The sequence below is a fragment of the Dendrobates tinctorius genome, unplaced genomic scaffold (assembly GCF_039654945.1).
Source record: "Dendrobates tinctorius isolate UK_male_01 unplaced genomic scaffold, ASM3965494v1 ptg000066l, whole genome shotgun sequence".
NCBI lineage: Eukaryota > Metazoa > Chordata > Amphibia > Anura > Dendrobatidae > Dendrobates > Dendrobates tinctorius.
In genome coordinates, this window is record NW_027361734.1 from 3918304 (window position 1) to 3945451 (window position 27148).

Consider the following 27148-nt stretch of genomic DNA (forward strand, 5'->3'; position numbering starts at 1 on the left):
TCGCTGATGAGTCGCTATGTGTGACGGGGCCCTAAGACACCGGTGCATATTAATGCTATAACACTAAACAGTTTTGATAAAATAAGTTTTCACACAAAAATGCAAAGTTTCATTTTGTGTTTCTTGACATGGATTTTCTCTCTTTCTATGCCTCTGCAAAAGGAATTAAATGGTCAAGTAAGTAGATATTTTTTTTTCTCAGAGAGAATAACTTGTCTGCAGTGAATATTTTCCAGTAAGGCTTTGTTCACATCTGTACAATGAATTTTATTTTTACCTGTTCTCTGAAATGTAAAGTGCTGCGGAATATGTCGGCGGTATAGAAATAAAATTTATTATTATATTTGATACCGGAGCAGTAGTTGTAATAGACTATTTAAAGGGGTTATTGAGGACTTCTATTTTTTATTTGTGTAAGGGGCTAATAATTAGCAGGCAGTTTTTTTCTACCTACCTGCCAGTTCTGCACGGGAAAGATCTCTGCCAGCTCAGCCGGCAATTTCCCGCCTTGATTTCACCTCTTGTCAACAGAGCTGCTCTTCTTCATATGGTCTGCTTTGTCGAAAGGGAGACGCTGCAGATGTCATGCTAATTAACAGCCAGCTCCCCACAGTTAGGTAGTGGGGAGCCAGCTCTCATCACCATAAGCAGAAACGCCCCGTCAACAGGGCACAACGGAAGAGTAAACGCTGATCTGTCAACGTGACATCAGTGGAAGCAGGTCAATAATTGGCAGGAGTGGTCCGTAACTGTGGTTAGCAATTACCTGCCTGTTGTTTCTTAGCCCCATATTAAAATTAATTTTAAGTACCGGATATTGCTTTTAAAAAAAAAAAAAATATATATATATATATATATATATATATATATATATATATATATATATATATATATATATATATATATATATATATATATATATAGTTAGTAGTATATAGTAATGATACAGCATGCTGTTTTTTCCAGCTTTTATTTGCTGTGACTGGGGTTCTTATCAGAGTCTCTAACTAAGGCTAGTTTCACACTAGCGTATGGCAGAGGTGCGGAGGGCTGCGGACTTCCTCTGTGAAGCTCCGCCTACCTTGGCATGCGTACCCTATCTTTAGCATTGGGTACGCAGGCCGTGCCGATGTATGCGGATGCTTCCGCATGCGTCGTTTTGACGGTGCGGCGGCCGTACCAAAATGCAACACGTTGCGTTTGGCGCAGGTCGCCGCACCGTCAAAACGACGCATGCGGAGGCATCTGCATACATCGGCACGGCTTGCGTACCCAATGCTAAAGATAGGGTACGCAGGCTGCATGCCGAGGTAGGCGGAGCTGACAGAAGGTGTGGCCATGGGCGGAGCTTCACAGAGGAAGTCCACAGACCTCTGCACCTCGGCCATACGCTAGTGTGAAACTAGCATAAGGTGTCATTGAAGCTTTAGCAGTACTGTTTGTGCCATCAGTTTTGTTTTATTATTATAATTTTCTTTATTTAATATTCTTAAATATGTTATCCTACAAGAAAAGTTGATAGATTTTTTTTGTTTTGTTTTTTTTTTTTGTAATTTTTTTCAGTATGTAAGAATAAAAAGTTCATTCTCCCTTCATTCTAGGCTAAGAAGCTGGAAGAAAAAGAACGAGAACTGAAAAGGCAGGATGCATATTATAAGGAGCAGCTGGCCAGACTTGAAGAAAGAGTAAGTGTTGATGTGGGGGATGGGAATAATCTTGTATATCTTTCTAAAAATGTAATTGCATCTTGTTAGACTAGAATGTGTTGTAATGTTAATATCCAATGCATGGAAATTATGCAAATGTAAGTCTTTTCACAAAATGTATTGATTTAGTGTTTGTCGGATTAAGGTATAAGTACCAATGTGATCAGCATTAAATTAGCATAGTAAGAATCTACTTAAATAATTATGGGGAATAAAATACAAGTTCCCTAATTTAATAAAATAGTAATAGTAGTAATCATTGTGGTGGGATGTAGGGGAGCCTTACTAATGCTTTTAAATGAGCCGACTACCAGGCAGTCTAAACAGACCAGCAATCACCCAACAAATAGGCAAATTAATGGTCACCTGATGTAATTATTTTTTTTTGCTTAATAATGATCATGCTCTGCCGCACATTGTATTGGGTAAACAGGTGATGTGCTGCCAAGAACAGTGATGTTCTATGTGCACAGAACAATCGTACTGACGATGATTCTGTGCACATGCTAACAGGTCATACAACCCACAATTAGATTTCATGTTGCTGATCAGCAGTCGTTTCACACCTTTCTGATTTATGACATATTACTCCATACGTTGGGATCACATCTTTGTTGCAATCTCAGAAACTGAACTTGCATGCTTTCCAGCCGATAACTGCAATGATGCACATCCATCATGTACCTCCAACAGCAGATTGTGGACCTGAGCTTCATCCACTTCTGTTAACCTTTTAAAATGGTTGACTAGTTACTTTAATATTAATGGTCTATTGGTCTATTTTTAGCATGGGTTATGAATGACCCCTGCCAATCAGCAAACCTATAACATAAGCAATCAACTTGAAGGGAAGGATTTTGCTAAGTAAACTACAGGCATTATCAGGTTGGCAGTGTTAAACAGATTAAAATGATGCCTTTGCCCCAGGTCCAGACTGTAGCCAGAGTCTTATCTTCCTGATCTAAGCCAGAAAAACCAAGGAAAGACCTGTCCAGAGGCCCACTCTGAAGCTCAAACAGTCTGTCTCTATGATGAGGAACATGTTTGTGCTTCGCGGTGACCTGTGGGCAGGTCTTTCCTTGGTTTCTCTGGCTTGGAACAGGAAGAGAAGACTCTGCCTACAGTCCCGCCCCAGAGCATGGGCATATCATTGGTTGAACACTTATAACACTGATTACACAACAACTGCAAGACGGATTTCTTCTTCCCATCATCCCAGGTATCATTATAATCAGTTTAACACTGCCAACCTGACAATGTCTGTAGTTTACTTAGCAAAATCCTGCCGACAGGTTCACTTTAATACTAGATTCTGCTACTCAGTCTTGTTCAATCTACAGTGACATGTAAAGGTTTGGGCACCCCTGGTTAAAATTACTGTTATTGTGAACCATTACAGTTGAAGATGAATTGATCTCTAAAAGGCCTAAAGTTAAAGATGACAGATTTCCATAGTATTTTAGGCAGAAAAAAAATTTAAAGAAAAATAGGCAGATGCAAAATTATGGGCTGCCTTGGATATTTGTAACTTTGACCAAGGTTTCAGACCTTAACTAGCTTGTTAGGGTTATGTATGGCTTGTTCACTATCAAAAGGAAAGACCAGGTGATGCAAATTTCTCAGCTTTAGGCTATGGGCCCACGTAGCGTTTTAAAACGCACACTAAAAACCGGACTCCTTCCCAGAAATCGCGCAGTTTTTTCCCGCGCGATTTTACCGCGATTCTGTTCGCGATTTTGCCGCGATTTTCTCATGTACTTTCCAAGTGATTTGAAGCATCGCTTGGAAAGTGATTGATAGGTTGGTTACACTCATCAAACATAGTGTTTGACAAGCGTGAGCAGCTTTTTACTATTGAGGCCACCTATGCGGCATCAATAGTAAAAGATAAAATGTTAAAAATGATTAAAAATCGGGGTATATTTACCTTCCGACGTCCCACACTGCCATCCCGGGCCACAGCGTTCCCAGTAATGCCTTGCGAGACCTGTGATGACGTTGGTCTCGCGTTACTATAGCGATCTCTCGAGACCGCTAGAGTCACGCAAGACTACGTCATCACAGGACCTTGCCGCAAGGCATTACTGAGAACGCTGAGGCCTGGGATGGCAGCACGGGACGTCGGAAGGTAAATATACCCCGATTTTTTTTTTTTTTTTTTTTTTTTTTTATTCATTTTTTTTTTTTACAGGGGTATGGTACCCAGGGCCTGGAGGACAGTCTCCTCTCCTCCACACCGTGGGTACCAACCGCACATGAGACGCTTAACTTCGCGCATGGTGGGCATAGCCACATGCGGGAAGTAAGCGATTCTCATGCATTCCTATGGGTGCGGAATCGCGGCAATTTTTTGCGATTCCGCACAAAAGAATGAGCATGCTGCGATTTTTTTCCGCGATGCGTTTCCGCCACGGAAAAAAGCGCAGCATTAGCAGAGCATGTGCGGAATGCCATAGGAATGCATGGGGGGGGCGTTCTGTACACGATTTTTAAACGTTTTCGCGCCGAAAATCGCGGCAAAAACGCTTAAAAATCGCATCGTGGGCACATAGCCTTATAAAAACTCAGCCTCCTCTAACCTTGTACCAAAAAAACACACCCATGGAAATGTTATCTTTATCTTTAGGCCTTTTAGAGATCGTCATCTTCAACTTGCTTAAAGGGAACCTGTCAGCTGTTTTGGCCACTATAAGATGCGGCCACTGCTTTTCAGGACTTATCTACAGCGTTCTATAATGCTGTAGATAAGCACCCGGTCCGACGTGAAAGATAAGAAAAATAAGTTTTATACTCACCGGGGGAAGGCCATACAGTCCATTGGGTGTCGCAGGTCAAGCACCGCCCATCTTCTTGCAACGCCGCCCTCCTGCTTGCTTCATCGCTCCCCAGCATCGTGCTTCTGCGCAGGCATAATCTCTCCCCTATTGAGGCCAGAGCAAAGTATTGCAGTGCGCAGGCGCCGGGCAGAGAAGTACGCCTGCGCAGGAGCGCGATGCCTGTTCACAATAACAGTAATTTTGATCAGGGGTGCCTAAGCTTTTACATGACACTGTATAACATAAACAAGGACTGACAAAAGATACAAACACACAGGGAGAATGAGGAAATAGGGGGAGATGTAAAAAAAAATATCCATTGTATTGAGCCCCAAATTGACTGAAGACCTATCCTAAGGATTGGCCATCAATATTAACATACTAGGCAACCCCTTTATTGCTGCAGTCAATCTCTGACAGCAGCATTTACAGTGCACAGATTGTAGTGCTTGACATTCTAAAAGCAATCCCTCACACAACACATCAACCAAAAAATTTGAATGCTACGTGTTTTGGAAAATGGTGACACAAGCAAAACACATCTTTTATGTGTTAGTAAATTTTTTCTTTACCACTTAAAGAAAAAAATAAATAAAAAAATTATACTGGATGGTATCGCTGTAATTTCAATAACCAGAAGCATCATGATCACAAGTTTTTTTACCTGTGAATGCTGTAAAAACAAAGCCCAAAAAACAATTGCAGAATTATCGAACCGTTATGGCTCATGGAAGGAGGGGAGAAGGATAAAAAAAACAGAACGAAAAATGCAAAATGGCCATTCCAGGAATGGTCGACTAGTGTAAACCCAGCATTAGGTTGAATTTTTACTTAGCATTTAGTTATTGTTTGTTAGGCAGTTTTAGATCACTAATAATACAGTACCAGACATTTGCTATTATAGATGAAGCAAGTCCAAACTCAACTGCCGTAGCAAACTACTTAGCACGGGTTCACATTTACTATTGTCAAATTACATAAGAACACTCAAGGAACAAAGATTTGTGGTGCACCGATCGTTTGCTGTATTTGTCCTAACATCACGGTGGTTCGTTGGTTAGCACCGTTGCTTTGCAGCCTTGGTGTCCGGTGTTCAATTTCCATCTGAACAGAGGTTGCATATTCTTCCCTTGTTAGCATGGGTTTCTTCTAGTTGTTCAGATTTTTCTGACGCCCCAAAGTTATTCTGATAGTGAATTTCGATTGTGAGCCCCAATGTGCTGTGGATTATGGTATGTCAGTGCTGTATAAGCAAGCAAGCAAATAAATCAATAATAATCATGGTATTAAATCTGCAACCCTTAATTTATAGTAATGGCATTAAGCATTGTCTCAGTCTGTATAGAGTCCAACAACCAGTAGACGATATATCTAGAATAATGAACTCCAATGTATGACAATGTATACCATAATGTAAAGTTCTTCAGGCCTCTCACCACTCGTGGATCCTCTCTTGGTCCACACAGGTATTCTACCTCATGTACAAGCATTTCACTGTCTCAGTCTCTTCTTCAGGCCCTCATTCTAATCCATCTCAGGGCTCCAAAAGCCTACAACTGACCACATTTCCTACAGCAGTCTACCAATCTTTGGCTTGTATCTTGCATTGCAGGGACATCGTCAGTGGGAAATTCAATGAAGAGCGAGGCACACTGGGTTGATTTTGTGTTTAGAAACAGTAGTGCCCTGCGCTTTTATTATACTTTGCAAGATCAAACTTAAAAGCTGGCATAGATCATCCCAGCATACAGATGAGCTTGACTGGTTTCACTCTTTTCAAGCTTTGTCAGGGTTTTTTTTCTGCTGCATGGAAAGTTTGTGGCCTCCTTGATCTCGCCTTAGGACGCTTGCGGTATAGTTCTTACTAGAAGCACTGAACCAATTCTACAAGAGAATGGTCCCCTATACGGCATCCTATAGATCATTCTGGTATTTGCTGTATATACTGTTGTAAATGTGGTTTCTTAGGTATGCATTGCTGCCGTTTCTGGGCATGTATCGTTTTTAGAATACAAAAATAGAGAGCAGCATCACCTACAATAGTTAGTATAAATCTCAAATACAAGCAAAATAACTTTTTAATGTATCCTGTTACAGAAAAATGCAGGTGATAAGAAGCTAAATAATATAATACCTTGAAATCTACAATCAAATGTCTTATTCCAGAGAAATTCCATGTTGTGTTTTTTTTTTTTGTTTTGTTTTTTTTTTATATGTAACTTAATTTGAATAAACTCCAATGCAATTCTATGGGAGAAATCCGCCTGTAAAACTGTGTACTTACAAGAAAAAGTGACATCATGTAGATTTCAAAAATGCACTGCATATCATTTTATGCAGCGTAAAAAAAAAACAATGAGCGTGAGATTTCAATTAAATCCCATCCGTTTTACTAGAACTGTAAGATGCTGTGTTTTTGTGCAATTGGAGACACCCAGCATCCAAAAATTATCACGGGAGCTTAACCTAAGCCAAAGAAAATGCTGCCCTTATGGTAACATGGTAGTATACTGAATATAGTAACTTAGTAGCATCGATATTGCATTATTCGCATTCTATTGCTAAATTCAGTATGTAGACGCTGAAGGCAGCCCACTCTAATTAGAGTAGATTTTAGTGTGCCCACGTTGCGTTTTTTTTTAAGCGTTTCCGCAGCGTTTGTGCTGGCTCAGACGCTGCAGAAACGCTTAAGATTCTTCAAATTAATTTGCATGCTTTTTGGCTTTTTGTGCCAATGCATGCGTTTTTAACCGCTCAGGAATCGCTTAGCGGCTAAAACCGCAGCATGCTCATTAATTTCCATATTGCTGAGCGTTTTTAGCCTTCCCCAATGTTCACAGAAAATGCGTGTCAAAAAACGCGTCAAACGCGCGGCTTTTTTGCACAAACCGTGCAAAAATCGCGCGGAAAAAAGACGCGCGTTTTCAGGGAAGGGGATCAGTTTCTTGAGCGTTTAAAAACGCTAGCGTGAGCACATAGCCTCAATGTGTAATCACAGGCACTCCAGATCTAATGACCAGTGCTCATCCCTCCCCCATCATACTAGTTTTCTCTTCCCTGGCTCGTTTGACATCTCTTCACTGAAGACTGTTTGATATTTTAAATGTGACAGCCATCATCTGCCTGTGGAGATGTATAATAATTTCTCCTCATAAGGAGCTGGCTGAACTGACACTAATCTGTTCTCTTGTCATCGCCCTTTATTATTATTGCTTCTGCTTTTTTCTCCTCTTAGCACAATATAGGAAACGTCTAATTGGAAAAACCAAAGTAATCAAAAAGTCAATTAATCATATAGATGAGCTGTGACACTCAGTGATGCAATCGCCAGGAACACATTGCCAGCTAGTTGGCAAGGTATTAGAAAGTGCCTTTTAATTTGCTCATGATGTGAAGATTTCTATGACATTTAGTGAGGGATAAGTGGCCTTGACACCCTTCTTATTGACTGTTAATAATGGATCACATAATCCATTTCTAAGTTTGGAATCGGTTGGAATGTAAAGCGTCTATGGTTTTTTGTTACTTATTTTCTTTATCACTTGAATTTACTGCTAAGAGGTCTTTTTACTTTCAGGAGTATTACATGGCAATTCTAATTACATAAATTCATTTCTATATACTCTACAAGAAAATTGTGTGTAGAAAGAGGATGGTCTGCTATTTCGGATCCTTAACTTTTGGCCAAAGTATAGAGTTCATACTAAAACATGTCTTGCTCTAGAAGACCTTTCTCTCGAGGGCCTTGCTTTGCAGGTCTTGCATTGCACATCCATTATATTGATTTCAGTGGGCATTTAGGAATGCCTAAATTTTTCTATGATGGTGCAGTAAGTAAAATCCTCACTTACTGAGCAGTTTACCTACTGATCTCTGGGTCCCAATAGGTGACACTTTGTCATAGGTTTTCTATCAAGAGGTCCTTTTAATAAGTAATCGCAAAAATTGGAGAACCACTTTAGGCTGTATTCACACTCTGTGGTCACACTGTGGTTTGGGAATCTAAGTAGGAGCAACCCTCCTAAGTTGTATGTATGGGCATGTAGGTCATAGGAAGCTGAATACAATGATACCTTGATATCTGTGATCTGATGTGTTATTCCAGAGAAATCCACATTTTCTCTTCGCCACGACAGCACCCACTGAGAGAGGGGATCTGCCCCTAGGAACAGGGAACCTAGAGAGAGATAAATGGGGCGGTCCCCCTCGCTCAGTTTGGTTTCCTGTTCCTAGAAGGAACCCACAGAGAAGAGGTTTCCTGGCCTGGTAGCCGCCCGCGGCATTATATGAGCAGCGGGGGCCCCAGAGCTGGAAGCAGCGACGGGCTGCTCAAACGTTGGACTCCCCACTCAGCTGGTAATGCGGGTGAGGCCTTGGCGAGGGGTGCCTGGCTCACCTAGGGGTGCATGGGGAGCCGGCACCTGGAGACTTCCCTTGAAAGGGGATACCGCATTACGTAGGCACGGCGTCGGGGTGGCTAAGAGGACACCCCCCCCGAGCATGATGAGGCCAGGGAAGAGAGGAATCCCAGAGCTCGCACAGGACACGGTAAGTGCCGGAAGCGCTGAAGGGGAGAATTGGCATACCTGACGGTCTTAGCGGTATGTCGCTCCGGTGATGCCGGGGCAGCGGTCGGGAGATGCGCTGTGGCCAGAGGAGGTGAGAAGGCTGGCGCTCCTGTACGGAGACCGGGCAGCCCGGAAGTGCAGAAGGAACTTCCGGGGCAGGAGGCAGAACAGCGCGATATCGCCGGGCGCGACTGCGCATGCCCTTTAGAGACAAAAAACCGGTGGGGGGAGAGAAAGCGAGACCAGGAAGCTGCATAAAGGCACCGGCCAGAGGCACACCGGTGTGCAGCCATGTCGTCGGCAAACGACCCAGTTTCCCTCCAGGAAGGACAGCCAAGGGAATCCCCACATGGCGGTACTAAGAAAAGTGGCAGCACAAGAAGAAATGATAGCACTAGAAGAAGTAGCAGCTCCAGGAGGGATACTAGTGGACGCTCTAGGCAGAGCGAACCCTCGGAAAAAAAGCGGACGAAACCATCTTGCGCCTCGCCTCAGCCTGAGTCTCGAACCCCGCAGCCGGTATTATGCTGACGAAATTCACGATTGAGTGTTTTGGAGTCAAGCTCCTAGCTGATGGCGCCCCTTTATTGTCTGTTTGTATACCCTTAGGCCAAAAGAACGGAGAAAGCTAAACATGGGGAATGTGCCTTATGTTCCCAACCCCTCCTGGATAGTCACCCTAAGAGGTTATGTCAGACCTGTATTGAGCAGACCCTGCGGGAGGAGTCCTCGGGTAGAAAGTAGGATATCCGTACAATAATCAGAGAAGAACTGTGGGCCTTAGGCGGTTCCAGTGGTCAAGGAGGGCAGACCTCCGTTAGAGGGATAACTTCACCGGCGTCTAGGTCGCCTTCAGAGGCTGGCGAACTGGACTCAGATATATCTCAGGAATACCTAACCTCAGAAGAGGAAGAGCAGATTTGCTTCCCCACAGACAGTGTTAATAATTTGGTCAAGTCTGTGCGGAATACCATGGGGTTATCCGATACTAAAGAGCTCAAAACTCCGCAGGAAATAATGTTCACAGGTATCTCCCAAAAGAAGGTCAGGGCCTTCCCAGTAGTTCCAGCAATAAAGGAGCTGGTAAAAAAGGAATGGGAGAAACAGGGGCAAAGAACCTTCATCCCCTTAGCTTCCAAATGAAAATACCCATTTGACGATGACAAATTGGCGTCTTGGTTGAGATCCCCCAAGGTGGATGCGGCAGTGGCCTCCACCTCTCACCGATCTTCCTTGCCAGTGGAAGATGTGGGAACATTATCTGATCCTTTAGACCGCAAGGCGGATACTTTCCTCAAGCGATCTTGGGAGGCATGCACAGGAGCCTTAAAACCGGCGATAGCGGCCACGTGCACGGCAAGGTCCATGATAATATGGTTAGATGAGTTGGAGGAGAAAAAAAACGGAGCGTCCAGAGACAGGCTCCATTCCTCTATTCCCCTGATTAACGGTGCAGCCGCCTTCCTATCTGACGCCTCAGCTGACTCCCTCCGTCTATCTGCCAGAGCGGCAGGATTAACCAACGCAGCCCGGCGGGCCTTATGGTTGAAGGGATGGAGAGGCGATATGCAGACAAAAACTAAACTCTGCTCTATGCCCTGTCAGGGTAAGTACCAGTTTGGAACACAGCTGGACGAGATCCTGACAAAAGCGGGTGAGAGGAAAAAGGGATTCCCTAACCCATATGTTCCCTTCAACAGGAGAGCCTTCAGGAAGCCTCCATTTGGTAAAAAGAAAGATTTCAAACCCCAAGACCGCTGGGGCAATAAAGATCCCAAGCAGAGAGGCAGCCTATTTGAGAAATGTCCCTTCAGATCGGGGGACAGGTTCCAGTAGCGACAATTCACCAGTAGATCACGCATAAAAATGTAATATAATTGCCTATAACAGTCTGATCCAACTAAAGCAATATATCCATAACCTCCCTGTTATTGGGCTCATGAGGACCATAAGGCCCTAACGCTATTCAGTAACTAAATGGAACGTACATCCATCCCTGCTGACTGGTAAGAGTATATAGGCCATGATAAGCCACCGGGACAAAGTCCCCAGAATGAATAAAACACTCTATAATATGGTGCAGGGTCAATGGTCCGAGCTCGAAGAGGGGAATTCGTCTAATATGAGGGTACTAACAGCGATATATTATGCTATATCTAATTTTCTCCTGCAGCTAAGAGGTACCCACACGAGAATCCAAACAGACAACACCACCTTAGTGGCATACATAAGCCGGCAAGGAGGTACGCGATCAGGACCGCTCATGTCTATCGCGGATAGAATCTTAGAGATGGCCGAATCACATCTCCGCTCCTTGTCCGCTATCCACATCAGAGGAGTGGACCATTCCAAGGCGGACTTTCTTAGTCGCCAGACTTTACATCAAGGAGAGTGGGTTCTCAGCTGGCACATCTTCGAGATGATAGCGGCCATATGGGGCAGACCAGAGATAGATCTGTTCGTGACAAGAGCCAACAGACGTGTAGAAAGGTTTGCTTCGCTACACAGAGCGGACAGTCCAGACGTGCTCGATGCCCACCAAACACCCTGGACATTCCAACAGGCCTATGCCTTCCCTCCAATGGTGTTGTTGCCAACAGTGGTCAGAAAAATAAGGGAAGGGGCAAAGGTCATCTTAATAGCCCCGTTTTGGCCCAAGAGGCCGTGGTTTTCATGGTTGAGAACAATGTCGATAGCCGACCCATGGATTCTCCCACTACATCGGGACCTTCTCTCACAGGGACCCTGTCACCATCCCTGGGTCAAAGCCCTGCGCCTAGCGGCATGGATTTTGAAAGGGGGTTATTGAAACTGAGAGGATTCTCAAATAATCTGATTGACACTCTGCTACAGAGTAGAAAAGAATCCACGACGAGGATTTACGTTAAAGTAAAATTTTTTTTAGCTTTTCACCCTGCAGAAGGGCCAAGAGTTGAGACTCTCAGTTAACACCCTAAAGGTCCATGTATCAGCTCTAGGAGCTTTATATAACCACAACGTGGCAGGTAATAAATGGGTGGCCAGGTTTATTTCGGCTTGTCAGCAAGCGAATCCAGTCCACATCCCTCAGCTACCAACATGGAATCTTAGCTTGGTCTTGGATGTCTTCACTCAGGCCCCATTCGAGCCCATACATTTGGCATCAATGAAATGCCTTTCATTGAAGACTGCTCTACTAGTAGCTCTACTCTCGGCAAGAAGAGTAAGGTGATCTCCAAGCCCGGTCGGTAGATCCCCCATTCCTGTCAGTGAGCCAGGACAGACTAGTATTAAAAACGGACCCGTCTTATCTTCCCAAACGCGCTACTAGGTTTCATAGATCCCAAGAGATCTGCCTCCCCTCCTTCTATGAGAACCCGGTAACACCAGAGGAGGTTATATTCCACACCTTAGACGTGAAGAGGGCAGTCCTAGCCTACCTAGATAGGACAGTCCCTGGAGGCAGAGTAGGGCTCTTTTTGTCTCCTTCCAGGGTAACAAAAAGGGGTCTAGAGTTACAAGAAGCACGCTGTCCGGGTGGATCAGGGATGCGATCACGATGGCATATTCGGCAAAGGGAGAAGACCCTCTGCAGGGTATAAAGGCACACTCTACTCGCGCCATATCATCCTCCTGGGCAGAGAGGGCGAACATCCCAATTGAGCTAATATGTAAGGCTGCAACTTGGTCTTCTCCATCTACGTTTTATAGTCACTATAGACTAGATTTATCCTCCTCCGAGGATTTGGTAGATTGGTCCTTAACACGGTGTGCCCTCCCAGGTGATTATCTCTGAAAATCTCTCAGTGGGTGCTGTCGTGGCGAAGAGAAAAAAACTGATTACTTACCGGTAATACTCTTTTGTAGAGTCCACGACAGCACCCGCTCACTTCTCTCCCTTAATTTATAAGTTTACACGTGGTTCTCTTTGGTGGTGGAGAATGGAATTAGGGTTTAATATATAGATATGTATAGCAAACGTATAAATGTGTATAGGTGTGAATCGCTGACCTAGCAAATTGACTAAAACATGTATGGTGGTTCCTCTTTGTTCTCTGTAATCCAAACTGAGGGAGCGAGGGGGGCTGCCCCATTTATCTCTCTGTAGGTTTCCTGTTACTAGGGGCGGATCCCCTCTCTCAGTAGGTGCTGTCGTGGACTCTACAAAAAGAATATTACCGGTAAGTAATCCAGTTTTTGTCTTTTATTTAAATGATCTCTTCGAGGCTATGGGGAGGACGCTGCCTGGAAGATAACTCCTCCTCAAGAGCTTATTTTAACCCCTTCATGGTTTTTGATGTACCCATACGTCATAATTGAATAGAAGCTGTTGCATTGCAATGCATTATACCAACGGTCAGACTAATAAGTGAAAGCCCCAAAGAGGGACTTCTATTGAAAAAAAAAAGATAAAAAAAAATTGTAATATTTGAACAAAATATCACAAAATAAAATAATTATTATACGCATAAATACGTATATTTTTATAAAAAATAACAGGTACACATATGTGGTATTGCCAAGGTCCAGAACAACCTGACCTATAAAACCTTCCCACTACTTAACCTCTTCAGTGAACATCTTAAAAACATTGCTAAAAACTATGCCTTTTCTTCATATTGTTGAACAAAAAGTAGAAAAAAATGCGATCAAAGAGTCATGTCATTCAGAGATTTAGATGTAAGTATTTGGTGTAGAGCGCAGGATAAATGTGATCCAAAGTGTTACGTAAAGTGTTCCCAGCTCAATCCACAAAAAAAAGCAAGTCTCCACTCAGGTCTGTCATCTGTAAATGGAAATATACTGGGCTTCCATTGAGAAAAGCAATAAGCGGGCACCATCAGTATAATAGCAATGAAAATATAACACCAGGGACCCCTACATGCATGAGAAGATAGACCAGGACCATATAAAAGACAAAGACCATGCATATATGTAGGATCACCACACAAAACACCCAATTATTTAGAAAAGTAGATTTTTATTATTTGCAAAAACACAAACACCACAAAAAAAATTATTAAAAACCATTTAAAAACAATAAGTAGGGACAAGCATGGTCACCAAAACAATTATATGGAAGATGGTCAGTATTCCATAACCACTGGCTGCGAATAGTTTAATTATTGCACTAAGGGGAGTCAGGCTGCTAATATGACTCAATAAGCATAAAAAGAGCAAGCAGCTAGACAATAGCAGACAAATGAATGACTCAAGCAGTTCATAGTTTCACAATAGAGATATCCTCAGCCAATATAAATTGTAAACTCAAGGACATGATTTTAATTGAAGTGAGGAGTTATAAGATAATGGTGGTAATAAATGTTGCAAACCCCCCAAAAATGATCCCAAGAAAAGCATACACAGATGTCCCAAATAAACAAAGCACCTAATAATGAAAGGGCTATATGCACAGGGGCAGGTAGGTACAACTAATACATCACCGCAAGTCAATCAGTCAGAAGTAGAAAGTCACAGTCGCCCCGTCATCTAAGATCTGTTCCTGCAGCCAAAGTGGTTAGGGTGGAGACCCACGCATTCTGACACCTAGAGTGTCTTTCTCAAGGTGGATGTGTCCGGTTTCATTGTGTGTAAGTATTTAAGCCCAAGTAATTACCATAAAATTCATGCCAGCTGGCGGCCTGCGGCACGGAGGTATAGGGGACGGAGCTAACCCGGAAGTGTACGCTGCTCCGGGTCAAGCAATAAGTGCGCCTGTGCAACAGAGATAAACAAAATAGACCAGCGGCAATGTATGGCGCATCAACCGGAAGTGCCCGCTACCTGAACTCACATACATCGCGGTAACCTGGTAATGAGAACTGGCCCGCCCAGAGGTGTTCCCCGCTTGGGGCTGAGTGACCAATGCGCCTGCGCTCCCACAGGGAAGTACCGGAGACGTATAACGCGTCACCCAGGAGCTGCGCTATGCGCTCAGTTATAATAGCAGACATAAGAAATAGAGCTATTAAACCTAAATAGTGTTCTCTAAACGCACATGTATCTTAAATATGCCGCATACATAGGAGACATACGCGAGCACCATAAATAATTATTTGGAAAGAACATGCAAAGGCACATATACGCAGTAACTTTGCCAGGAGAACAGAAAGATCATGCGCCTCCCATGCAAAGTTGTTATTGCATCGGGAGCATTAGTTTTAAATAAAGACTGACTACCTAAAGGTTAAATCATAGCCCGGCATTAAGACCTCATACTATTACTAATGCACATGTCAAACTAATATACATCTGCAAAACAACAAAGAGACATATATAGAGAAAGCAGAGTATCAAAATGAACATCCTGGGAATGAAGGATATTATAACATAATTTGTACAAACTACCATAAATAAGCACTACACAAATATTTGCAATGAAATATATATTAATTCATAGAGAACGCTTATTACGCATATATGGAAGTATATAAAATTTTGGTAGCTTCACAAGTAAAGTGGTAATAGATAACCCCGAAAAAAGAAGAGGTTTTTTAACATATGTACAAATATGTCAGTAAATCCATATGGTTGAGGTCTTAACCGTACAAACTGGTGTCGGGCATTAAAAAGGAGGAATCTCTATTAGCAGCATGACCACACGGTCCAAAACCTGAAAGGTGCACCCCGAAAATTGGAAAAATGGCAGTATAGTTTAAAACCTGCCCAAACCCCACTCAGAAATAATATAAAAAATTCAGAATGATGGAAGAGTATATCACAAAACAGGCACAAAAAAGGAGACCAAAAAAGGTAGTCCAATAAACTTTCATTTTTGAAATGGCTGATATATTTCTTGTTGTGAGAGCTGAGGAAACTCAAAAAGTCCCAGAATATGATTCATGCAAGGATGTTCATCCATGAACACAACGGATCCATTCACAAAGAGATCTGCTGGTAGTTTAATACTGAAAACCTAAAAAGGAAACAAAAGATGTTGCTGTAAGGAAAAAGGGGAGATAGTGATGTCCTCTAGGCGTTAGGAGTGCCACACACCAGTCCAACAGAGAGGCACAGTACAAAACTATGCCTTCCTGTAAAAACCAGTGTAAAGCAACTCCTCATTGAGGCCCATGGGTGCGAGGCAATTAAGATGTATCCATCTGGCTTCTCGACGGAGAAGCTCATCTGTGACATTACCACCCTTATATTAAATACCCCTTCCAGACCCATGACCCTCAAAGAGTCCGGAGAACCCCCATGATGGTCATGGAAATGGGAAGCCACTGAAGTGATATGTTTACCTTTTACTCTTGTCTGATCTAGCTGTCATTATGTTTGAAAGATGTTGTTGCGTTCTGTGTCGCAATTCTTGCGTTGTCTGCCCCACGTAGATTTTCTTGCAACCACAGATCAGAGCGTAAACCAGGTTGCGAGATCGACAATTGAAGTACGCCTTCGACTGCAGCTGTGTAGGCAGACAAAGCAAAGAAATAGCTCGATTAGAGATAATCCGGGGACAAACAGAACAACCCCCACATGGGAAGGTACCCCTATTATCATGTCCTGTTCTAATTTTGGTGACGGGACACCTAAAGTGGCTGTTGGACAAGACATCTTTGAGGTTTCTCTCCCTCCTAGCCACCAATCTAGGTCGCTTATCGACAAAATGTCGTAATTTCGGTTCGCTCAGCAATATGTCCCAGTTGTTCCCAAGGATCCTATACACGTCATTCCACTGATTATTAAATCTCGTAATCAACCTGACCCGGTTGGATACTGTTCTTACCCGTGGTTTGAAGACTTCCTCCCTGGAATTGTTCATGGAAAATTCAAAGGCCCCTGATATAATTCTCTTTGGGTACCCTCTTTCCTGGAACCTATTGGTAAGTTGACGAGTTTCTTCTAAGAAATCTTCAGTACGGCTGCAGTTTCTTCTGAGTCTTATAAACTGTCCTTTTGGAATACCCTTTCGTAAATGTGCAGGATGGAAGCTGTCAAAATGCAATACATTGTTCGTTGCTGTTTATTTCCGAAATAATGTTGTAGAAATACGATTTTGGCAAATCCCTAATCTCGGGACCAAAAAATAAACCGAACTGTAAGAAAAAGCAGATGTTACCCTGATATTCCAGTAGTTTTTATTTAGTCCCTCAATGAAATCATTCAATTGAGCGGGAGTCCCGGACCAGATGATCATGATATCATCGATGTATCGATGCCACTTAATCACAAATTTGGAGTAACTGTCCTGTTTTTATACATGTCTCCTCTCACCACCCCAAAAAGAGGTTGGCGTAGGAGGGTGCGCATTTGGCCCCCATGGCGGTCCCAGACACTTGTTTATAAAATGCCCTATCAAAGACAAAATTAGTTTTTCTCCAGGACAAATTTTAATACTTACAAAATGAAGGCATCATGGCCTCTGTCTCCCGTAGTCTGGCGTGTTAAAAAATGAGACTGCTTCCATACCCAAATTGTGTCCAATGTTGGTGTAGAGAGCCTCTACGTCAAGGGTTACTAGGATTGCACCATCTGGTAACTTTAATGTTTCCAAAAGGAGTATGAGGTGTGATGAATCACAAACATATGACTCCAACTTCTGGGCCAAAGGCTGTAAGAAATAATCCAGATAAGAACACGGTCTTTCATACAAACCCCCTAACCCAGAGATGATTGGCTCTCTACACCAACATTGGACACAAATTGGGTATGGAAGCAGTCTCTTCCTGGATATCGCCAGGGCCTGGTGATTGTCTGCTCCTAAAATATGTAAGAACATGGCTTGATTGCTTATAAACCAGTTAGGGAATGTGTTACCTGTATATCAATAAAATGGTCTCTTAAGAAAAGTATTTTATTAGAAACTAAGAAAGCAAATGAAGAATAGCAGCTCCACAGAACTCTGTTGCAATGTATATTTTTGGAGATTAGGTTGTTTACCTACAGCATTGCCCACACTGGAAACAATTATTTGCATTTTTGGGACTAAGGGCCCCTTCACACACAGCGAGATCGCTGATTTTGTGATGCATCAGCGATCTTTCCAGCGATCTCGCTGTGTGTGACTTCCAACAGCGACCGGGCCCCCCGCCGGGTATCGCTGATCGTGCAGGATCGTCCTGGGCCATTTTTTGATCGTTGGTCACCCTCTGGCCAGCACGCATCGCTGCGTGTGGCAGCGGGAGACCAATGATCAGCAATGCTGCACGCTGGTATCTAGGGTAAACAGCGGGTAACTAAGAGCCGCGCGGCTCTTGGATGCCCGCTGTTGACCCTAGATACCAGCTTTCTCGCTGGTCCTGATCGCTGGTGAGTCTGCCTAACTATGTCCCAGCCATCCCATCCATGTTGGATCATTGGTGGGATCGCTGGGACATTGCTGTGTGTAACGGGGCCTTAAAGCTAGTGACTTGTATGTATTGTACTGTATTAGACAACCAGCCCCTTCATACAAATCACTAATCACCTACTAGCACAGGGAGGCCAAGAGAGACCCAGGACTGACACAGAACAGTATTAATCCACTAAATGTCCACAATATTGAAACAAATGGCACTTCCATACAATTGCACAAAAAACAGTGGAGGCAGCTATTCAAACCGACATCCAAGAAGGAGAAGAGAACCATAAATATGACAATTTTGTTTATTAAGCAGTAAAAATATTTAAAAGAGCTACCAATTATTTTCATCCAAACATATACCCTGGGGGCAGCATCAACTATAGCATATATAAATTTAATATAGTCTTTGTATGATAATATCGCTCAATAAACATAAGAGCACAATATTATAAGCACACCAATTATAGCAATAATAAGTGTGTAATAAGAGGATGGCAAAAAGGAATCCAATTAAACCGAGCCACAGCCATGCATACTAACTATGTACCTCAATGTCATATACCTCCAATTATCCTAATCCGTGCCCAATAGATGATGCTGTCCCGGTGCCCCGACGCGCGTTTCGCCCGCTTGCTTCTTTCGGGGGCCCCCTTCACAGCAAAACCTTCCAAAAGCAAGCACCATACCTCAAATTAACTCCAGGCCTTATCTGCTTAATTGAGAATGACATAACGAAGGGATTGCCCACACCTGTCCATGAAATAGCCTTGGAGTCAATTGTCCAATTACTTTTGGTCCCTTTAAAAACAGGGTGGCACATGTTAAGGAGCTAAAACTCCTAAACCCTTCATCCAATTTTAATGTGGAATACCCTCAAATGAAAGCTGAAAGTCTGAACTTCATCTGCATCTGAATTGTTTTGTTTAAAATTCATTGTGGTAATGTCTAGAACGAAAATTAGAAAAATGTTGTCTCTCTCCAAATATATATGGACCTAACTGTAAAAGTTTCTCCACCTTCTCCTATCTGACAGTCCGTGCAAATCGGATCACACTCGAATCAGTGCGCTTTTTTTTTTTTTTTTTTTTTTTTTTACACGGACCTATAGACTTGCGTTACTGATTTTGATCCGACACTCAAAAATCTCAAATAACAGAAAACTGACGGCACATCAAGAACTAGTCTGAACAGGTGCATACCAAAAAACAGCTTACATATCAAAATGAGGAAATGGTTGCACTCAATTGCATTAAGGCATGTCAATGTGAAATGCATGAAGTGTGAATAGCATAATGGCTTTTGAAAATTAGGAAAAACTCCTGCGATGCTTAGCGCAAAATTTGGCCAAAAAAATGTAAGCCCGTCCACCAACGTCAATGTAATCTCATGGATCGGATGAATCCCTGACCTAACTGCTTAGTGTGAACACTTACCTCTGGCTAATAACTTGGTAAAGCCTATATTTATAGGAAGGTCGGAACCAAATGTGATTGGATGTAATTAAAACATCAAAAATCTCAGACATGTGAATGGCCCCATAGACTATCACAGGCACGAGTGCTGTCTGTGGAATCCACAGAAATCGCACGTTCACGAAAAATGAACATCTAAATGAGCCCTAAATCAAGTTTGCAAATCAACACTTTCTGTTTTTTTTGTCCCCTTGGCTAACACCTTTAATAATTAGGCGTCTCTTATTACAGCCAAACACCAAAAAACCTTCTTGTCCAGAAAACTGAATTCTTTATTCTATACTTTCTGCTGTCTCAAGCCCACAGGCTATTATTGAATAGTGCAGTGACACTCTGCTAAGCCCTGAATAGAAAGAAAGAAGAGATCATTACATTATCATTCCACCGCACAATTGCTACGAGTATATCCTACCAACCGGATTAGTGTGAAGCCGAGTTAGAGAATAAAGCCGCTCTGCTGTGGAGATGGACATTTAGGGTCTCATAAATTTCATTTTTGCAGAAAATCCTGACACATCATAATGGTGAAATCCTATTTACTGCAGAAGGCAGGGTTGATAATATTATTTAATACTTGGTGTACGGGGTGGAATCTGCTTCATAGACTTTGTTTATTCATCTTAACACTTTCTTATAATTCTTGACAAGTTGGAGTAAATAAATGGCATTTTCTTAATGCAGTTTTCCGGTTTTATGCAAATAAGCCATAATTCATAATAACACATTTTACAACTTTCTAGAATACTTTTCATTTGCAATTTCACAACTTTTTCAAGAGATTTGCTTGCAGTTTGAGTGTGGAAACTTGTACTTTAACCTCAATTATAATAACTTTTTTAATACTCGAAAACTAAAAATTTACACCAGCGCTTACCCACCAATAATGAGTAGTGAAGTTAGGTCCTCAGCTGCTAGGTTCAAATAAGGGTCGGTGTCAGCCCAGAAAAAAAATATATCAAAATGTATGAAGTTTTGATCTGCGCTATAGGACTCTGCAGAAAGACTAAATGGCTTAAAGATAGCCAGAAAAGTAAACCCCACTTGGGGGATGTCGCAATAGTGGAGGGAAATTGAAGTGCACTAAAAGGTTCCAGGAAACTGGGTGCATTTGAACGATTGGCTGAACAAGAGTGCCTAACAGGTTAATACAGGGGAGAAGTGCAATCTGTCTTGAATGCTGCAGCCAGGATCATATTCCTCACCAATCGTTACACCGATGCCTCTACCTTGTGCCAGTCATTACACTGGCTACCCATCCACTCCAGAATTCAGTATAAACTTATTACCCTCACCCACAAAGCCCTCCATGGCTCAGCACCACCCTACATCTCCTCCCTTGTTTCAGTATACCACCCTACCCGCGCCCTCCGTTCTGCTGATGACCTGAGGTTAGTATCCTCAATAGTCAGAACCTCCCACTCCCGTCTCCAAGACTTTACACGTGCCGCGCCAATTCTTTGGAATGCACTTCCCAGGTCAATACGATTAGTCCCCAGTCCCCACAATTTTAAGCGTGTCCTGAAAACGCATTTATTCAGACTGGCCTATCGCCTCAACACATTAACCTAACCTATCCCTGTGTGGCAGAGCCAAAAATTTTACCATAACCAGGTTCCCAGCATCATGTTCCCACATGCTTTATGCATCCATTAGCCCTCTGTGTCTGTACTGTTACACACTTAACATTATGGCTGGTCCATACAATCAGGGCAACTGTTACCACCCACCTTTCGTGTCTACCTCTTTCCTCATAGACTGTAAGCTTGCGAGCAGGGCCCTCACTCCTCTTGGTATTTGTTATAATCTACTGTATGTGATTATTGTTATGCTGTAATGTCTATTGTCTGTACAAATCCCCTCTGAAATGTAAAGTGCTGCGGAATATGTCGGCGCTATAAAAATAAAATTTATTATTATTAAGCCTAAAGATTTGCCTGCACCTTCAGACTCAAACAGCGTTAGGAGCATTGACCACTAAAATAAATACATAAGGCTAATTTCACACTAGCGTTTTTTTTGCACTGCGTGTCTTGCACACATCAAACGCATGACTAAAACGCATACAGACACTTTTAAATGCTGCTTTTTTTGTCGCCTCATCGTGCGTTAAGCCAAAAAAATGCAGCGTTTTCTAGCATTTTCCATGCGTGTGCTTTTTTTGTGCAAAAGGTATTTTCAAAAGTAGGAAAATTCTAGAAAAATTATTGCAACAGACAACACCAATGGGACATCAGGGGGCGTGTGTAATGGTAATTCTTTATATAGACCCTGTGTACAGCTGAATTCTTCACATTTGCTTGCTTTTTCTCTGGACAACATGGATCTGCGCTGGAAGAGTTTTCACTTCAACTTGGGTCTGGACATCAGGATGGCTCAGGATTATGCAGTTGCTTGCCATCAACAAAGGGAGAGAGAGGGAATCAGCAAAGACTGCTGCGGCGGCGTTTGTGGATACATCCGATTGTTGAACTCCGGGAGAGCCGGGGAGCGTACTACACCCTCTACAGCGAGCTCCAGGCAAACCCAGAGAAATTTAGTGATTTCACACGGATGTCCCAACAAACCTTCAGGGATTTACTTGCTCGTGTTGAACCATACGTCCGGAGACAGGACACACAGCTCCGTCGTGCGATTCCTCCTGAGGAACGGCTCCTGGTCACATTACGGTACGTTATATTTACCAACCAATGCCTGCATATTTTCCTTTGTTGTGACATGTACTTTTCCAAACCTGGCAGAATTCTGTGTATGCTATGTACTATTTTTATTTTTTTTTATTGTTGTAAAACAATATACAGAAAGATTAATTTACAGATTCCTTGCGAGTGGAGAGACCCTATCTTCACTCCACTTTCAGTACCGGATTGGAATTTCCACCTTGTCAGGAATTGTTGCAGACACCTGCCAGGCTTTGTGGAATGTTCTTTGTCCAGAATTTATGCCCCTGCCCACTGCTGAGAAGTAGATTGAAATTGCTGACAAATTCTGGACAGTATGCAATTTCCCCAACTGTTTGGGAGCTGTTGATGGAAAACACATCCGGATAATCAAACCCAAAAGAACTGGATCCAGAGTACTATAACTACAAAAAGTACTTTTCGACAGTACTCATGGCCATTGCGGATGCCGGATGTATGTTTGTTGCAGTGGACATTGGTGCATTTGGCCGTGGGAATGACTCCCGGGCTTTTAAGAACTCGGACATGGGCTGGAGGTTGTATGGCAACCAATTTAATTTCCCCATGCCACGGCCTCTTCTCCACACCGAAGCTCCGCCACAGCCCTTTGTAATGGTTGGGGATGAGTCTTTTCAAATGTGCGCAAACCTGCTGAAACCCTACTCCAGCCGTGACTTGAACCACACAAAAAAATCTTTAATTACAGGCTGACCAGGGCCAGAAGAACTGTAGAGTGTGCATTTGGGATTCTTGTCTCCAGATGGCGCATTCTCGGCACAGCCATTAATCTTAAACTGGAAACAGTGGATGAGGTGGTTAAGGCGTGTGTGGTTCTACATAATTTTGTGATGGCTAAAGAGCGCCCAAACTTTGAACTAGATGAACCAGCTGCAAACCCATTGCCTGAATTCACTCAGCACCCTCTCAGGTCATCCGTTGAAGTTGGGCAAATGAGGGACCAATTTGCGGCCTACTTCATCTCAGATGCAGGAAGGGTGGAATGGCAATAGCAAATGGTGTAAAATATTTTTATTGTGTGTATATATTAATAAACCTGTGTTGATACCTGGGCCGAGTGCACTATGCCTTTTTACACTGCAATACAATGATCAACTGTCCAAGTATTCCTGTGAATTCATGATGCTGTGTTTTGTGCATCTTGAATTTACTAGCAGTCCTGACTAGGTGACTATACATACACCCAATTTGTAGGCCCTTTATCAACTGTAAAGTTTGTGTTCAATTTTTAGCGACAGTGGATAATACAAATAATGTTTGTGTCACATGATCGGAAGTTACTATTTGTGATTTTGGTATGCACACACAACCGTCATTCTTTATGGGACACCTGACCATGTGACTCTAAATAAATATTATTTGTAGGATCACCACTGTGGCTTGAGCTTGAGTTGAGAGCGGAAAGATAATCAAGTTTATACAACTTCTACAATCCCCAAGGCATAGTGTCATGATGAAGTGAGGACAGCCAAAATAACGCATCCTGACTTCAGAAAGTTATCACATTTGGCCAGGTAAATACACATGAGTTAAACTGCAGCATCGCTACAGTCTGCATGAAATATGTTCAGACTGAAGCGACACTGCAGTTCATAAACCATATGTGTATTCATCAGACCCGTTTTGATATATAGTTATGATACTAGGCCTGGGTATTGTACATATGACATGTTTATTAACCATCATTTCCTCTGTTAATTCAACACACACTGAATAGAGGATGTGATTATTTACAAGGTATATCTAGAATTCCTCGGACTGGTCTCACAAAAAGGAGGATGTTAAAAGAATACCATCCTCAATTTTATGATACCTGCCAAGGTGACAATAGATATGCCTTGCAATCAACACCATCCTCTATTAAAAGTCTGTGCATTTTAGCATACTGAAGAGACTGGTGGTGGAAATACAAGTCATATATTTGTTTGGTTGACAACGCATATCTCCTAGAAACACACCAGAAACATGTGTCAGTAGTGGAGATATGAGTGGACAAATAAATAAAGTGTATGGTGCAGTGTGTGGGTGTGGAGGCGGCGACAAAGACCATAATAAAACGTTATTATGGTAAATCATATCTGCATTTTTTATTTTAAACAAAATAATAAAAAAATGTTTATTTTTTTCCCTCGTTTGGCGGACCTACGTAGCACGTTTGGGGTGTGCATTGAAGAGGAAAGACTTAGTCGATGATGGTGTTCTGGGGAAGGGGCGACAAAAGTTGTGGGGAAAGGGAGGTCACTGATAGAAATCGAGGTAGACAAATTAGGAGGAGAGGGTGGAGTTACAGTCAAATTTTTTTGTCTTTTTTTTTGTCTCCTTAACCCCTTTCTGCCATCCGACGTACTATCCCGTCCATGTGCCCTGAGCCCCTATGCCCATGGACGGGATAGTACGTCGGCGCGATCAGCGGCGCCCACGTGGTGAGCGCCGCTGATCGCGGCCGGGTGTCAGCTGATTATCACAGCTGACACCCGGCACAATGTGTCAGGGGCGGTCACGGACCGCCCCCGACACGTTAATCCCTTGCACACCGCGATCAAACATGATCGCGGTGTACCGGGGGTTAAAGGGAAGCATCGTCAGGGAGGGGGCTCCCTCCGTGCTTCCCTGAGCCCCCCACGGCAGCGCAATGTGCAGCGCTGCTGCGGGGGGCTCCTTTCCTCCAGGCCCCCGAATCCAAGATGGCGACGGGGGCCTGAGGAAGCTGGCTTCCTCAGTGCCTGCAAAGCGCAGGCATGAGGAAGCCTTCGGCAGTGCCTGTGTCAGATCGCTGATCTGTCACAGTGATCTGTGATGTGACAGATCAGCGATCTGTCACAGGACAGTGATGTCCCACCTGGGACTATTTAATAAAGTAAAAAAAAAAATAAAAAAAAGTGTTAAAATAGTTAAAAAAAAAATCGCCAAATAAATTAGAAAAAAAAAAAAAAATTCCCCCAATAAATCCATTTTTTGGAAATAAAAAAAAACAATAAAAGTACACATATTAGGTATCGCCGCGTCCGTAATGACCCGCCCTATAAAACTATCCCATTAGTTAACCCCTTTAGCGAACCCCTTAAAAAATAAAAATAAAAAACGAAGCAAAAATTAATGATTTATTATCATACCGCCAAACAAAAAGTGTAATAACGCGCGATCAAAAAGACGCATATAAATATCCATGGTACCGCTGAAAACGTCATCTTGTCCCGCAAAAAAAGAGCCAACACACAGCATCATCAGCGAAAAAATAAAAAAGTTATAGCTTGCAGAATAAAGCGATGCAAAAATAATTATTTTTTCTATAAAATAGTTTTCATTGCATAAAACTGACAAAAACATAAAAAAACGACCTAAATGAGGTATCGCTGTAACCGTACTGACCCGAAGAATAAAACCGCTTTATCAATTTTACCGCACGCGGAACGGTGTAAACGCACCCCCCCAAAAGAAATTCATGAAACGCTGGTTTTTGTTCATTCTGCTTCCCAAAAATAGGAATAAAAAGCGATCAAAAAATGTCACGTGCCCGAAAATGGTACCAATAAAAACGTCAACTCGTCCCGCAAAAAATAAGACCTCAAATGACTCGGTGGGTCAAAATACGGAAAAATTATAGCTCTCAATATGTGGTGATGCAAAAACTATTTTTACAATAAAAAGCGTCTTTTAGCGTGCGACAGCCGCCAAACATAAAAACCGCCATAAATAGTAAATCAAACCCCCCGATATCACCCCCTTAGTTAGGGAAAAATAATAAAATTTAAAAAAAAGTATTTATCTCCATTTTCCCGCTAGGGCTAGGGTTAGGGCTAGGGTTAGGGCTCAGATTAGAGTTAGGGGTGTGTTGGGGTTAGGGTTGGAGTTATAATTGGGGGGTTTCCACTGTTTGGGCACATCAGGGGCTCTCCAAATGCAACATGGCGTCTGATCTCAATTCCAGCCAATTCTGAGTTGAAAAAGTCAAATGGTGCTCCTTCCCTTCCAAGCTCTGCCATGCGCCCAAACAGTGTTTTACCCCCACATGTAGGGTATCAGCCTACTCGGGACAAATTGCAAAACAATTTTTGGGGTCCAATTTCTCCTGTTACCCTTAGGAAAATAAAAAATTGGGGGCAAAAATATCATTTTTGTGGAAAAAAATGATTTTTTTATTTTCACGTCCGAGTGTTATAAACTTCTGTGAAGCACTTGGGGGTTCAAAGTGCTCACCACACATCTAGATAAGTTCCGTGGAGGGTCTAGTGTCCAAAATGGGGTCACTTGTGGGGAGTTTCAATAGTTTAGGTACATCAGGGGCTCTCCAAACGCACATGACACCCGCAGACCATTCCATCAAAGTCTGCATTCCAAAACGTCACTGCTTCCCTTCCGAGCCCCGACGTGTGTCCATACAGTAGTTTTCTCCCACATATGGGGTGTCAGCGTACTCAGGCCAAATTGGACAACAACTTTTGGGGGTCCAATTTCTCCTGTTACCCTTGGGAAAATGAAAAAATTGGGGACTAATTGATCATGTTTCTGGAAAAAATACGAATTTTTTATTTTCACGCCCGGGCGTTATAAACTTCTGTGAAGCACTGGGGGGGTTCAAAGTGCTCACCACACATCTAGATAAGTTCCTTGGGGGGTCTAGTTTA

At 42.7% G+C, this 27148-nt stretch overlaps 1 protein-coding gene across 2 annotated transcripts in view; it reads left to right on the forward strand.

Annotated features, from left to right (window-relative positions):
* CHCHD3 (coiled-coil-helix-coiled-coil-helix domain containing 3) overlaps positions 1 to 27148 on the forward strand; it is a 214889-nt gene that overhangs the window by 134669 nt on the left and 53072 nt on the right. The window contains exons 5-6 of one of the 2 annotated variants that reach the window (XM_073580986.1): positions 163 to 177; positions 1602 to 1685. In XM_073580986.1, the coding sequence (XP_073437087.1) occupies positions 163 to 177; positions 1602 to 1685 (99 nt within the window). The remainder of the gene's footprint in view (positions 1 to 162; positions 178 to 1601; positions 1686 to 27148) is intronic. The other variant, XM_073580987.1, reaches the window with a different exon arrangement.